This window comes from Spermophilus citellus (assembly GCF_964194105.1).
Source record: "Spermophilus citellus genome assembly, chromosome: 10".
NCBI lineage: Eukaryota > Metazoa > Chordata > Mammalia > Rodentia > Sciuridae > Spermophilus > Spermophilus citellus.
This window is the reverse complement of record NC_138197.1, coordinates 25,240,128-25,253,285: the sequence shown is the minus strand read 5'-3', so window position 1 is coordinate 25,253,285 and position 13,158 is coordinate 25,240,128. Positions and strand designations below refer to the sequence as shown.

The 13,158-nt window shown below is 33.5% G+C and overlaps 1 protein-coding gene across 2 annotated transcripts in view; it reads left to right on the top strand.

Annotated features, from left to right (window-relative positions):
* Positions 1-13,158, top strand: part of KDM5A (lysine demethylase 5A) — an 88,424-nt gene that overhangs the window by 17,512 nt on the left and 57,754 nt on the right. For both annotated transcript variants that reach the window (XM_081309798.1, XM_081309799.1), the window contains exons 6-11: positions 2,931-3,036; positions 4,257-4,348; positions 5,467-5,625; positions 7,044-7,163; positions 7,994-8,152; positions 11,667-11,848. In XM_081309798.1, coding sequence (XP_081165924.1) covers positions 2,931-3,036; positions 4,257-4,348; positions 5,467-5,625; positions 7,044-7,163; positions 7,994-8,152; positions 11,667-11,848 — 818 coding nt within the window. The remainder of the gene's footprint in view (positions 1-2,930; positions 3,037-4,256; positions 4,349-5,466; positions 5,626-7,043; positions 7,164-7,993; positions 8,153-11,666; positions 11,849-13,158) is intronic.

Here is a 13,158-nt window from a genome sequence, read left to right as displayed (position 1 = left end):
TCAGTTGAAAAATATTTTCTGCTTTTGTCTGCTGAATTTCTTTTTCTTTTTTTTTTTTTTTAAAGAGAGAGTGAGAGAGGAGAGAGAGAGAGAGAATTTTTAATATTTATTTTTTAGTTCTTGGCGGACACAACATCTTTGTTGGTATGTGGTGCTGAGGATCGAACCCGGGCCGCACGCATGCCAGGCGAGCGTGCTACCGCTTGAGCCACATCCCCAGCCCTGTCTGCTGAATTTCTATCTTGCTCTGCAACCACATACATGTTTTCAAGTTTGTGTCATCTTAAAAAAATAAAATTTATTTCCTATCTTTTTTCACAGAAAAGTTTCTTGGAAAAACTCTATATTGTGTCAGTTTCCTCAACACCCTGTTTAGTTTTTATACTCTAATCTGACTTTGAGCTAAATAATTTCATTTAAATTACACTGTCCAAGTGACAATTGAGGTGATTTAAAAAAAAAAAAAACTGTAACATTTTGTCAAATTCTGAGGCCCCTTTCCATTTTGTATCTTATTTGATTTCCTGTCATGGTTGTTGACACTTCTCCTTGAAATTCACTTAGCTTGACTTTTTTTTTCTTTGGCTTCTTTAATCTCTCTTCTGGTATTCATCTCTACCCTCTGACCATTCTCTATCATCTTTGTTGTCTCTTCTTTCTATGCTTTATTTTGTATATTTATTAATTTTTTCCCCTATTGTCACTCTCCTTATTGTCATCTCATCTACTCTGTGATTTCAGTTACTGCCTATACACTCAGGACTCCTGAATATGTGTTGACATCCACATAGCTTTTCTGTTTACCAGGTGTGTGTGTATCTTTGTATTTATGTGTAATTCTTTTGGCCAGAGCACAGGTATGTCAAATTCAGTGTATCTCAATTTATTACCACCCTTTCTGAATCTCTTTCCTTCAATATTTCCTAGCTTGATGACCATTGTTTAATGGTCAGGGGTAGGTAATTTTTTAAAAAATTGTGACTTCATATTTTGATTTTGTACTGAAAAGTCCAATTCTGATCTAGCACCACACAGTTTATTTTGTAGTTCTTTTTCTAGCATTTTGAGTTGGGAATCTAATCATTTATTTCTCTTCTTTGGTTTTATTGATGTGTATAAAGTTTCCTACAATCACTATTTTAATTTGTTCCAGAGATTTGATGTGTAGTTTTTAATGTTACTTTTAAGAGGTAGAAATTTCCAGGTGAAAGGGTCCTTTTGAGTTATAATTTTGTTGCTTATAATTTCATTCCATTAAGATGAGAGAATGTTGTTTTTATTTTACTTTTTAGAACATTATTGCCTGTATGATAATATGGTTGTTTGGAGTAATTGATTAAAATACTTAGTTGTGGCACTTAGTATATAATTAGCATGTTAGCTTTTATTATTATGTACTCTGTTTTAATAATGGTAAATTATGTATATTGTTGTTTATCATTGAACTAACTTTGCAAAAAAAGTCTTATTAAAGTTTTAAAGAAAATTTTGAAATGCGATTTTAGGTTGGTTTTGTTTTTAGATTATTTTTATTAATCTTTATTGCGTACATCATTTGTTACCAAGCTGTACACTATCAAGTAGTCTATATTTTATTCAGATTTATTTTTATTCTTATTTATTTATACATTTAAAATAAATTTTGGCTATTAGACTACATTTGGAGATTATGATTATCTAACTTCAAGATTTAATATTGATTTGTCAGCATGCGCTTACATAATAGAATGCCATGTGAAACTTAAACATTAACAATAAAGTTTCCACATAAGAACATAATTTCAACATGAAACTTTTTACGATTGGTATAGCATGTTAACATTGTCATTAAGGATCCAGGGTCTTTCCATCTTTCTGTCTTGCTTGTTTTAATGTGTGGGTGATAAGTTCCCTATTAATTGTTGTGTGATTTCTACAGAGTCTAGCAGTGTGCTAGGCTGAGTCTCCTAGCAGGAAGGGGGTGGGTCAAAAGGATTTACTCTTTGAGAAACTTTCTTTTTTATTAGAAGATTAAAAATATTTCCCAGTGATGTTGGGTGAACTTTCTATAATAGGCCAAAAGTGGAACACATTCCCACCCCTAGATAGGTCATCACCAATAAAGAGATATGAGATTTGTATGATTATCTTAAGGTAGTTATGATTCATCACCTGAGATAGTCATACTACTCTCTACTCAAAGACAGGTATTCATTAGAAGGTTAGAAGTGGGAATTTCTATTTTATGATAACCAATAGTGTCTCTAGACAGAACCAAATTGATAATTAAGCTTTTCTGAGACATAGGTGAATTTTATTTTGTTGAAAGGAATCTGGGTGTTGCATGGTACTTTGGTGAATGAGGGGTGTGTGGATTTAAAAGAAATCAAATAGTATTTTCCTTCACTTTGAAGAGGATCAAGAAACTTTTCTTGGGTAATAAAATAAATACATAAGCCATCCAGATGTGTGGGCACATGCCTGTTGTCTCAGCTGCTTCGAGAGGCAAGCATAGAAGTTGTAGCAAGCCTGGAAAACATAGCAAAACCCTGTCTTGAAAATAAATGCATGGGCTGGGCTGGGGCTGTAGGTCAGTGGTAGAGTGCTTGCCTAAGCATGTGTGAGACACTGAGTTCAATTCTCAGCACCACATATAAATAAATTAAATAAAGGTATATCGACAACTAAAAAATATTTAAAAAAATAAAATAAATAAATGCATGAGCTGGGCATGGGGACACAATGCCTATTATTCCAGCACTCTTGAGGCTGGGGAAGGAGGATCACAAATTCAATGACTTAGCAAGACCCTCTCTCAAAATATAAGGGTCTGGGGGTGTAGTTTAGTGATAAAGCACCCCTGAATTCAATCCCCAGTACTGGGGGCGAGGTCTGGGGAAGCTTAAATTGGTATATTTATGCTAATGTGAATTTTTCTTGTTATTTTTTAGTCAGAATCTGGAGAACTGACTAGAAACACAGAACTGAAGAAGCTTCAGATTTTTGGAGCTGGACCCAAGGTTGTGGGCCTGGCAATGGGAACAAAAGATAAAGAAGGTAAAATCTGTTATTGGTTGTGAAAAGAAATGAATTGCAAGTAATATGGTTATAAAAAAATTCAAATGAAACTTGAATTTCAGCCTGTACTGGGAATTTCTTAAGAAATGTAAACTTGCTACATGGTTTCTAGGCAAATCACCTTTTTTATTGTCAGATATCTTTAAGGTGTGAGGAACAATATAATGTTGAATTTTTATGATTTTAGAAGAGAGACTTTTCCTTCTCCATGTCTAATATGCTACACAGAAATTAATTGCAGTTTCTAAAGGATAGTTTAGTTTTACCAATAATGGTAAAATGATTGGTTTTCACCTAGTGAGCTAAAGCTTATTATGACTTTTAAATTAAAATGAAATAGAGGATTCTCTGACCTGTAGTATGAAAATCTACTGGGAAGAACTCAGAACTTTTACATTCTAACCATTTGATGTTTTTTAAATAATTTCCCTCAATGTATTACAACACCATTTAAATAAACTCTTGTGCTTTCTTCAGAAAGCCTAATTTTCTTTGGCTTCGAATGTTTGAAACTTTTGGGAGTAGAATTGCTAATAGAAAAATCAAGTTCCCACTCTTCTCCCTATGTAACATTTAACAAAGAATAGACTGGACATGTTTTACTCTATAAGAATTTAACAAAATGTTGCAGTCACATATCATTAATTATTCATTTTATGATATGATAGTTAAATCATATAATTCAGATTGTCATCTGAACGGTAGAGGATCAGAAAGTATTGTTCTATCACTCAAAGGATTCATTGTAATAGGATTTACTAAATATGTATATTATGTTTTTTAATTACCCTTTTGAGAATTAAGTACTTCATCTTTGTCATTCTTATAATTATTGTATTGGCTGGCAGTGATTTTAAACTTTATAACTGTTTTGGCTGGCAATGATCTTAAAAATTAATCCCTGACTAATTTGAGAGACCCTATAAGTCCTACATCAGGTAGAATAGTATTAATGGTTAAACTCTCTGGAGCTTGATTGCCTGGATTAGAATCCCAAATCTGCCACTGACTGGCTATGTGATTCTGAGCAAGTTATCTAACTTTTCTATACCTTAGGTTCTTTATCTTCAACCAGAGATGATATCTACCTCATAGTGTTTTGAGATTTTTACTAATTTAAATAATTTTAAATAGTGTCTGGTCCATAGTAAGCTCTCAACATTAGTTTTTACTATTATCATATAACTTTTTATTTCAAGATGAGGTCACCCGAAGAAGAAAAGTTACCAACAGGTCAGACGCATTTAACATGCAAATGAGACAACGGAAAGGAACTCTCTCTGTTAACTTTGTAAGTGCTTTGGGATGTGTCAGGAGGGAAAGGATTTATTTTAATTTCAGTTTTGCACTTTTTATCTTGGTTTGCTGTTGATTAGGAAACTTGATGACATATCTAAAGTTGCAGTTATTGTTTATACAATGTTAACCTTGCTTTGTCTTTTGTATGTAGACTGTTTCCCCTAAATCATATGCTTTCTATGTAATTGTGTGAAAGAATTAAATGTGAATCTGTGAGCAGTCAGCCCTCTATATCCTCAGGTTCCACATTCTTTGTTTCAAAGCGCAGAATATAGTTTTAAAAAATTGTGGACAGGCTTGGTTGCACTTGCCTATAACCCCAACAATTTGGGAGGTTGAGGCAGGAACGTCACAAGATTTGAGGCCAGCCTGACAACTTAGTGAGACCCTGTCTCAAAAGTAAAATTTAAAAAGGGGTTGGGGACGTACGTAGTTCAGAGATAGAGCATCACCGGGTTCAATACCCAGTACCGCCAAAAAAAAAAAGGTATCTTTACAAAACAAGACCTAACATTATTCCCTAACAATATAGTATAACGACTACATAGCATTTACATTGTAATTAGGTATTATAAGTAATCTAGGAATTAAAGTATAAAGTGTATAAGGGAGAATATGCATAGATATGCAAATACTAAGCTGTTTTATAGAAGGGTCTTGAGTATTTGTGGAGTTTGGTATCCCTGGGACTGGGTGGGGGCGTAGATCCTGGAGTCAATTCCTGGCAGATAACAAGAATACTTGTAAATTACCTAGATGTATTATTATAAGCAGTTCTCAATATTTGTTCTCTACCAAAGTATATTTATATGTAGGAAAACTGACATTTTTAAAAAAATAAAAGTTAATTTTTATATATCCTAGATTTGTAGGTTTTATTTATTTTAACAACTTGATATGCTTTTATTAATTTGCTCGTAGAAGCTCTGGAGGGAAATTTAGGAAGTTTTATGAAGAGCCATTTAAATAATTTGAAATAGATATGCAGGACTTAAGCTACATTTACTTTTTAGAGTACATTATTGTGTTTTAACTATGGAGCTCCTGGTAAAAATATAGAATTCTTTATTATAGAAAATAGACTTTTATTTCATTTATTTATTTTAACAGGTTGATCTCTATGTTTGTATGTTTTGTGGTCGAGGAAACAATGAGGATAAATTGCTTTTGTGTGATGGATGTGATGACAGCTATCATACATTTTGTCTAATTCCACCACTACCTGATGTACCCAAAGGAGACTGGAGGTGTCCTAAGTGTGTTGCTGAGGTACAAGCCTAACCTTTTTGGGCCCTTTTTAAACTAAAAACAGTAATGCATGCATATATACATATGTAAAATTCCTGGAAAGCTTGTCCTGCTCTGTTTGTTCTTCAGTAAAAAATTTTTGTCGATTTTGAGAAGAGCTCTGTTAAATGGGAATGTAACAGCTTTGTTGTGGCAGCTTGCTCTCAGATTTTCTTTTTCTGACTATTCCTTAAGTAATTCTACTTATTGCTACAGTTGAATGAGATTTCTTCTCAGATTATTCATATTGCTGGAATAAAAATGAATAAAAGCTATGGGATTTTTTTAAAAATGAAAACTGTAATTAGTCATGAAATTCTAGAGCTTAGGTGTCATACATCCACTTTTTATGCTGTTAAATAAAGAATGATATCTTTTTATTTGTCCAGATTTTGATTTGATTGTACTAAATTTTTCTTATTAAAAAATAATGGTGTCATTATGAAATACATAGTCTGTTACTTATTTTAACAAAATGTCATGGTAGGGCATTAAAGTGGAGTTGGCTGGGTATATCCAAGTACTTCAAAGATCTTTTATAGCCTTTGAATTATTATTTATTTGTTACTGTGTTCAAGGTTAATAGACTCAGAGGCATTTTTACTTTTTTTTTATTATCTACACATGACATTACAATGATCTTGGCAATTCATACATTTGTATGAATTGGGGTATAATTTTTCTAATTGTACAGATTGCAGAATCACACTGGTCATAGAGTCACCTATATACATACATCAATCATAATGTCTATTCTATGGCATTTTTACTATAAATATTTTAAGTTTTGTTATGGTGATTGATATTATGAACAAATCATTCTCCTAGCCAGATATCTTAACTACTTATTGGTTATTTCATTATCCATAACTTTTCCTTCCTCTGTGAATATTTATCTTCTCCTTGGCCAGATCCACTGAATCCTAAGAATGATAGGCAGGGCCTAGGGTTTGTGGCTCAGTGGTAGAGCACTTGCCTTGCATGTGTAAGGCACTGGGTTCGATTCTTAGTACTGTATATAAATAAAATAAAGGTACTGTGTCCATCTACAACTAAAAATATATACTTTTAAAAATGATAGGCATTCCTGGGCTTGATTCCAAGTTGTTAGTCCCAGGTGCTTGTTGTGGTAGCAGAGGATAACACCAACTTCAGAGTCTAAAGCTATCTCATTACCACCTTCCTGCTGAAAGATTGTGAAAATGTAGTTGAGGTTCCAGAATATTATTTTATGATACCAATTGCAAGTAACTGATACTTGCTTTGCTGGCTAGGATTAATTGGATATGTTTCATTTAGGTACTACCTTCCTTGATCATTTCCCTATCTATGAGTTTTTAATATTTTCTCCAGTTGTGGTTCAAGTGAATTAATCTTATTTATTTTTGCTTCCTTTTCAGGAATGTAACAAACCTCGAGAAGCCTTTGGATTTGAACAAGCTGTACGAGAATATACACTTCAGAGCTTTGGAGAGATGGCAGATAATTTTAAGTCTGATTATTTTAATATGCCAGTCCATGTGAGTAGCAACAGTAGGTTAGTTTGGAGAGTTACAAAGATTTATCTGAGTCTAAAGCTTTTGGTTTGCTTTTTACTTTTAAGATTGTGTGGGAAATGGGCAGAATAAAAAAGATGAGATAACACTAAATCTTGAGAAATTAGGGACCTATCATCTATTCTGTTTATTTTAATTTTTTTAATATATTTTTTTTAGTTGTTGATAGACCTTTATTTTATTTATTTGTATGTGGTGCTGAGTATTGAACCCATTGCTTCACGCATGCTAGGCAAGCGTGTTACCACTGAGCCACAACCCCAGCACTTTTAACTCTTAATGTGGCAGTTTGTCATCTTCTACTAAGAAATCTGTTTTAATGTGCATGTGAAAAATTCTTTACAGAAAAATATGAAGCAATTTGGTTATTACTGCTTTTGTTTAGTTACTTGTATTATGGGGTTTGCTGCTTTTCCTGGAGGATCTTGGGTTTTTTAGTTTCTATTAAAACATTTTGCCGAAGCTGTTAAAAATTCAGTTTTGTTGTCATTTTCATTTTCTTCTTTCTACTTGATGTCCTAGTTCAATTTCATCTTTCTTGGGAAGTAGCTTCTTTCAGAAAAAAAACTGTCCAAGTTCATTATGTTTTTTTCTGACTATCCAAATTTTCTTAACTTTTCCCTATTCTTAGTTCCCCATTCTTTGTGGGAAAAGCTAAGACCCTAGTCATTCCTGTTTTGGGAAATGAGAAAGTTTTAGTTATGAGTTTGTGTTCACTTGGCCTGTGTATTATGTTATAGTAGATTTATAGTTACAGTGGGTTAATAATCTTTTAACTTTGTTTTCTTTTGTAGATGGTTCCTACAGAACTAGTAGAAAAGGAATTCTGGCGCCTGGTCAGCAGCATTGAAGAAGATGTTATTGTAGAGTATGGAGCTGATATCTCCTCAAAAGACTTTGGAAGTGGATTTCCTGTGAAGGATGGTCGGAGAAAGATGTTGCCAGAAGAAGAGGTATAAATAATATTGTCTAAACTTGTGCTTAGCCCCAAACTGATTTAGTTTTTTCATAGAAAACTGCTCTGCTCTAATTTTTTTTAAAGGTACAATCAAAGTATCCACAAATTTCCCCAGCCTTCTGGGACAACTTTTTCTTTCTTTGGATTTATTTGTTCTAATTAAGTGTATATGAATGCATTTTAATTCATTGTACATAAATGGAGCACAACTTTTCATTTCTCTGAATGTACATGATGTAGCATCACACCAGATGTGCAGTCATACATGTACCTGGGTAATGGATGGCCATCTTGTTCCGTCATCTTTCCTGCCCCCACACCCCACCCCTTCTCTAATTTTAAGGGACATATTCTTTAAAAATATTAAGTATGTAGGATTTATTTTTTTTATTATTTATTTTTGAATGTTAGTCATAGTTTTAAAAACAATGAATTTAAAATATCTTTAAAAACTATATAGTTCTTCATTTCAAAATAATTAGCTTAAAGCTTTAACTGTGCTGAAAATTTGCCTAGCTTTTTCTGTTGTAAAAACTAGAAAGTGATTTATAATTTTTAAAAAATTACATTTATTGATGGGTCCTGAAATGTTTCTTTCTATATCCAGGCAAGTTGGTTTTCAATCTAGATATTTAAATTGTGATATATAGAGAAGTCCTGTCACAGAGATATGTAAAACTGAATTGAGGTGATCATTCATTTTTCTTTATTTTGGTCCTTGCCACTTTTTCTTTCCCTTTATAATTGGTAGTAATTTAATAATTTTATCTCTTGTTGAAATAATGTACTGCTGGATGCAGTAATGCACACCTGTAATCCTGTTTACTTGGGAGGCTGAGGCAGAAGGATTGCAAGTCCGAGGCCAGCTTCAGCTTCTTATCAAGAACCTGTCTCAAAATAAAAAGGGCCAGGGGTGTAACTCAGTAGTAGAGTGCCCTGGGTTCAATCCCCAGTACATGGGGCTGGGTATGTTAGTATACACTTACAATCCCAGCTACTCAGGAGGCTAATGCAGGAGCTAAGAGGATCTCAAGTTCAAGGCCAGCCTGGGTTAATTGGCATGACTGTCTCAAAATGAAATTAAAAAGCTGGGGATGTAGTTCAGTTATAGAGCACTTATCTAGCATATGAGGCCCTGGATGCAAGTCTTAGAACTGCCCCTTCTCTCCCCGCAAAAAGTGTTTAATCACTCCAGAATCAAAATGTGGCAACAAGTGTGAAGTGTTTTCTACCAAGAAAAATCATTAGAGACTTAGTGCCCAAGGTTTTTATTGGTAGCTAGTGACAGTCTGGGCACTGTGAGCCATTTTTGAATCATTTGGGAAAAGTTCTATATTAGTGTAGAAGACTGTTGGGAATTTACCATGGAACTCTATTTTTGTTTATGTTTGAAATTTTCCTACTGAGTAAAGGATGAAATCTGAGCTTTTTAGTCCAAAATTTAAGATCAATCCTTCTTTCTAGTCTTATTTTCTATATTTCTAAGTATTAGTCTTTCACTTTGCCCCTTCACCAGCCAGACTAGTATATTCTCTCTCTCTGCAATTTACTTTTACATTCCTGTAGCTCTGCCTCTTAGAATGTTTCTTGAAATCTTTTTTGTTGTCTTTGGTGCCATGGCTTGAACCCAGGGACTCATACATGATTAACATGTGCTGTATCACTGAACAATCGCTTTAATCCTATCACTTTAATCCATATCCATATCTTAGCTATCCTTGAAAGCTCAACTCAGGTTCTTCCTTTTCCATGATGTTTTCTCAGTAATTCAAACTCATGATGACTACTATTTTATTGTCCCCCGAAGAACTATATAATTTACCCTTATGTCTACATTTGGAATTTAATATATATTGCCTTGACCTGTAACTTTTTTATATGTAGACCTCATGTCTTTAACTAGATTATTTTTTTCAGCCAACCAGGTGTCTAACTAACCAACGCCCCCCCCCCAAAAAAAAAAAGAAATCGAGTAGTCGAATAGTATCTGTTAATCCTTTTATCTTTCATTCTTTTTTTCTTCTTCCTAATTTTAGCCTATTGGGTAGAAATTGTATCTCCCTGTTATTTTTTTATTTTTGTATAGCAGCAAGGGCTATATTCAAAGCATAAAGTGGACTGTTACATTTCCCCACTGCCAATTTTCTACATTCCATTTCTATGCTTCCTGCTGAAGGAGGGCGAAGTTGGGGGATCCTTGTTGTTCCTTTTCTTTTTTTTTTTTGTACCAGAGATTGAACTCATGGGCACTTGAACACTGAGCCACATCCCTTGCCCTATTTTGTATTTTATTTAGAGATTGAGTTGCTTAGTGCCTTGCTGTTGTGAGGCTGGCTTTGGACTTGCACTCCTCCTGCCTCAGCCTCCCAAGCCACTGGGATTACAGGTGTGTGCCACCATGTCTGATTTGTTATTTTTTATTGGAGTTTCTAGTTAACTTGATTATTCTGTCCTTCATGACTCTTAACTACACTTTGTAGTTTCCTTGTGCTGTATTATGAGTCATTTCCTCAAATCTTGTTTTCTCATTAACAGATTTTCTCTTTAGCTTTTTCATTGGCTATTTAACTTAAGAGTTTTAGTGAGACCCTGTCTCAAAATAAAAAAAGAAAAGGTCAGAGGATAAAGTGCCTCAATAATAACAACAGCAACATCATCTCATCTCTGCCTTTGCATTCAATGTTTTGTCACATACCATGGTTTCTCTGGAAAGCTCACACATTGCTGTAAGGATTTTAGTGAAAAAAGCAAATATCATTTTATAATATTATGAAAATGCTTTGACTTCATGGATCCTGTCATCCTCACTGTTGAGAATTGCTCAGCATAAGGTTGATAAGCATTCTAAGTCTCTATATGCAGGGGTTAGTGTTTGAAACTCAGTTATGCAGTTATGTCCCATTGGAAACCCCCAAGACACTCTGAGAGTAGCTTTCTTTTCCATTCTGGCATTGTTTCACCTGGTTTTAAAACTAGGAATCCCCCCCCCCTTTTTTTCAAATTTAACCGTGAATCAAGTTTCTTTATTACTGTTATAATTCATCTAATATTTATAGATGAGTCTGTAGTGATGGATGATGGTGGTGACTTTCTACATCATTGGCCTTCAGTTTTTGCCACAAATTCATGATTATGTATCTTATGTTTTGTCTTCACACTGTGTCTAGCATCATTCAATACATATAATATAAACATTTGGGAACTTATGTTGCTGGAGATAAAGTAGAAATATAGTAGTGATCTATAAAAATGGATCTTACGCTATTTTAATTGCAGACTGAATCCTTACTCATATTTTTAAACAAGGTATCTGAAATAAAGGGAAATCTAAATAGTACCTAAAAAGAAGACAGGATTAAATATATAGCTAGATTAATTACAAGTGTTAGATAACAGCATAGAATTTTTGGTAGATATTATAACATACTTTCTCTTGGAAAGATTCTCTTGAGATTTCTATTGAGCTCTCATCATTTCTGATTTTTCATTTAACTTTTTTCTTTTTTAAGGAATATGCACTTTGTGGTTGGAATTTGAATAACATGCCTGTCCTGGAGCAATCTGTTCTTGCACATATTAATGTGGACATTTCTGGTATGAAGGTGCCATGGCTCTATGTAGGAATGTGTTTCTCTTCTTTTTGTTGGCACATTGAAGATCATTGGAGTTATTCCATTAACTACTTGCATTGGTATGTATGGTCTTCAGTATAGCATATGTACTTAGTGATTTTTTTTTTTTGAGGCAGGAATGTGCTAGGGATCAAATCCAGGGCCATGCACAAGCTGAGCACCAATGTTCTACCATTCAACTCTATCTCAAGCCCTGATAATAATTATTTTTTTAAGATTTAATAATAGTAGTTAATATATTAGGGAAAACTCACTTCAAAAGTATTTTCTACCCAAAAGTAGGATAGCATATTGGGGAGGAAAGGGGAGGTGCCTCAGGTTGTCCCCTTGTAAAGTATGTGCACATAGTTTAATCTAAAGTTGTAGCTGAAATGATGGTTATTTGGTATACATGAAAATTACTGATATCTTTTTTTTTTTTTTTTTTTTTTTTTTTTTTGGTGGTGCTGGAGATCAAACCCAGGACCTAATACATGCTAGGCAAGTCCCATATCTCTGAGCTATATCACCAACCCAGTTTTAATATATCTTGATAGGCAAAATATGGTGTTTAAAGCTCAAATATATAGTTCAAATATAATTTGAAGATATGACTGACCTTTAGTAGTTGAAATATTCAAATAATGTTTTTCTTTACGATAACATTTTCCTTCAAATTGCCCAAGTTACATGTGCAGTCATTCAGTTCATTTGATGAATTTTTTTTTGTATCTCACAGCTTTTATTTATTTACTTAGTTTCTTACCTACTATTTTGATATCTTAACTATGTGATATTTTTGTCTTCACTTAGAAGATAGTACTTAGATCACAGAATACAGTGGAAAACTAGTGATTTTCTTATTCCATTTCTGTGCTGTATAGTGTGATAACTGCTGGCCACATGTGGCTACTTAAATTAATTAAGAGTAAGTAAAATTAAAAATTTATTTTCTTAATTGCAGTAGCTACTTTTTTGTGCTCTATGATCATATGACTAGGGGTCACTGTATTGGCTATCACAAACAAAATATTTTTATCATCTCAGTTTTATGGGGGAGAGTAGTGGTCTAGGGTTTCAGTGATGCCAAGTTTTTGGTCCATAGATTTATGGACAACCATATTCAAGGTTTCAACAATTCCTAATCTTGGCTTTTTCTTTGGACAACAAAATTAAAGAAATACCTAGAAATAAATTAAACTTAGAGTTATTCTAGAAGCCATTGACTTTTTATTTTGATCATTGTGGGGAGAATAGGAATGTACAGTGGACTAGTGATTTGAGATAGCTCGTCAATATAATTTAGAACAGTGGTTTTCATGTAGTGTCTTTCCTGTTCAAAGATACTATTACCGATCTCCCTTGAAAAGTTCATGTACTTAGAGTTGTT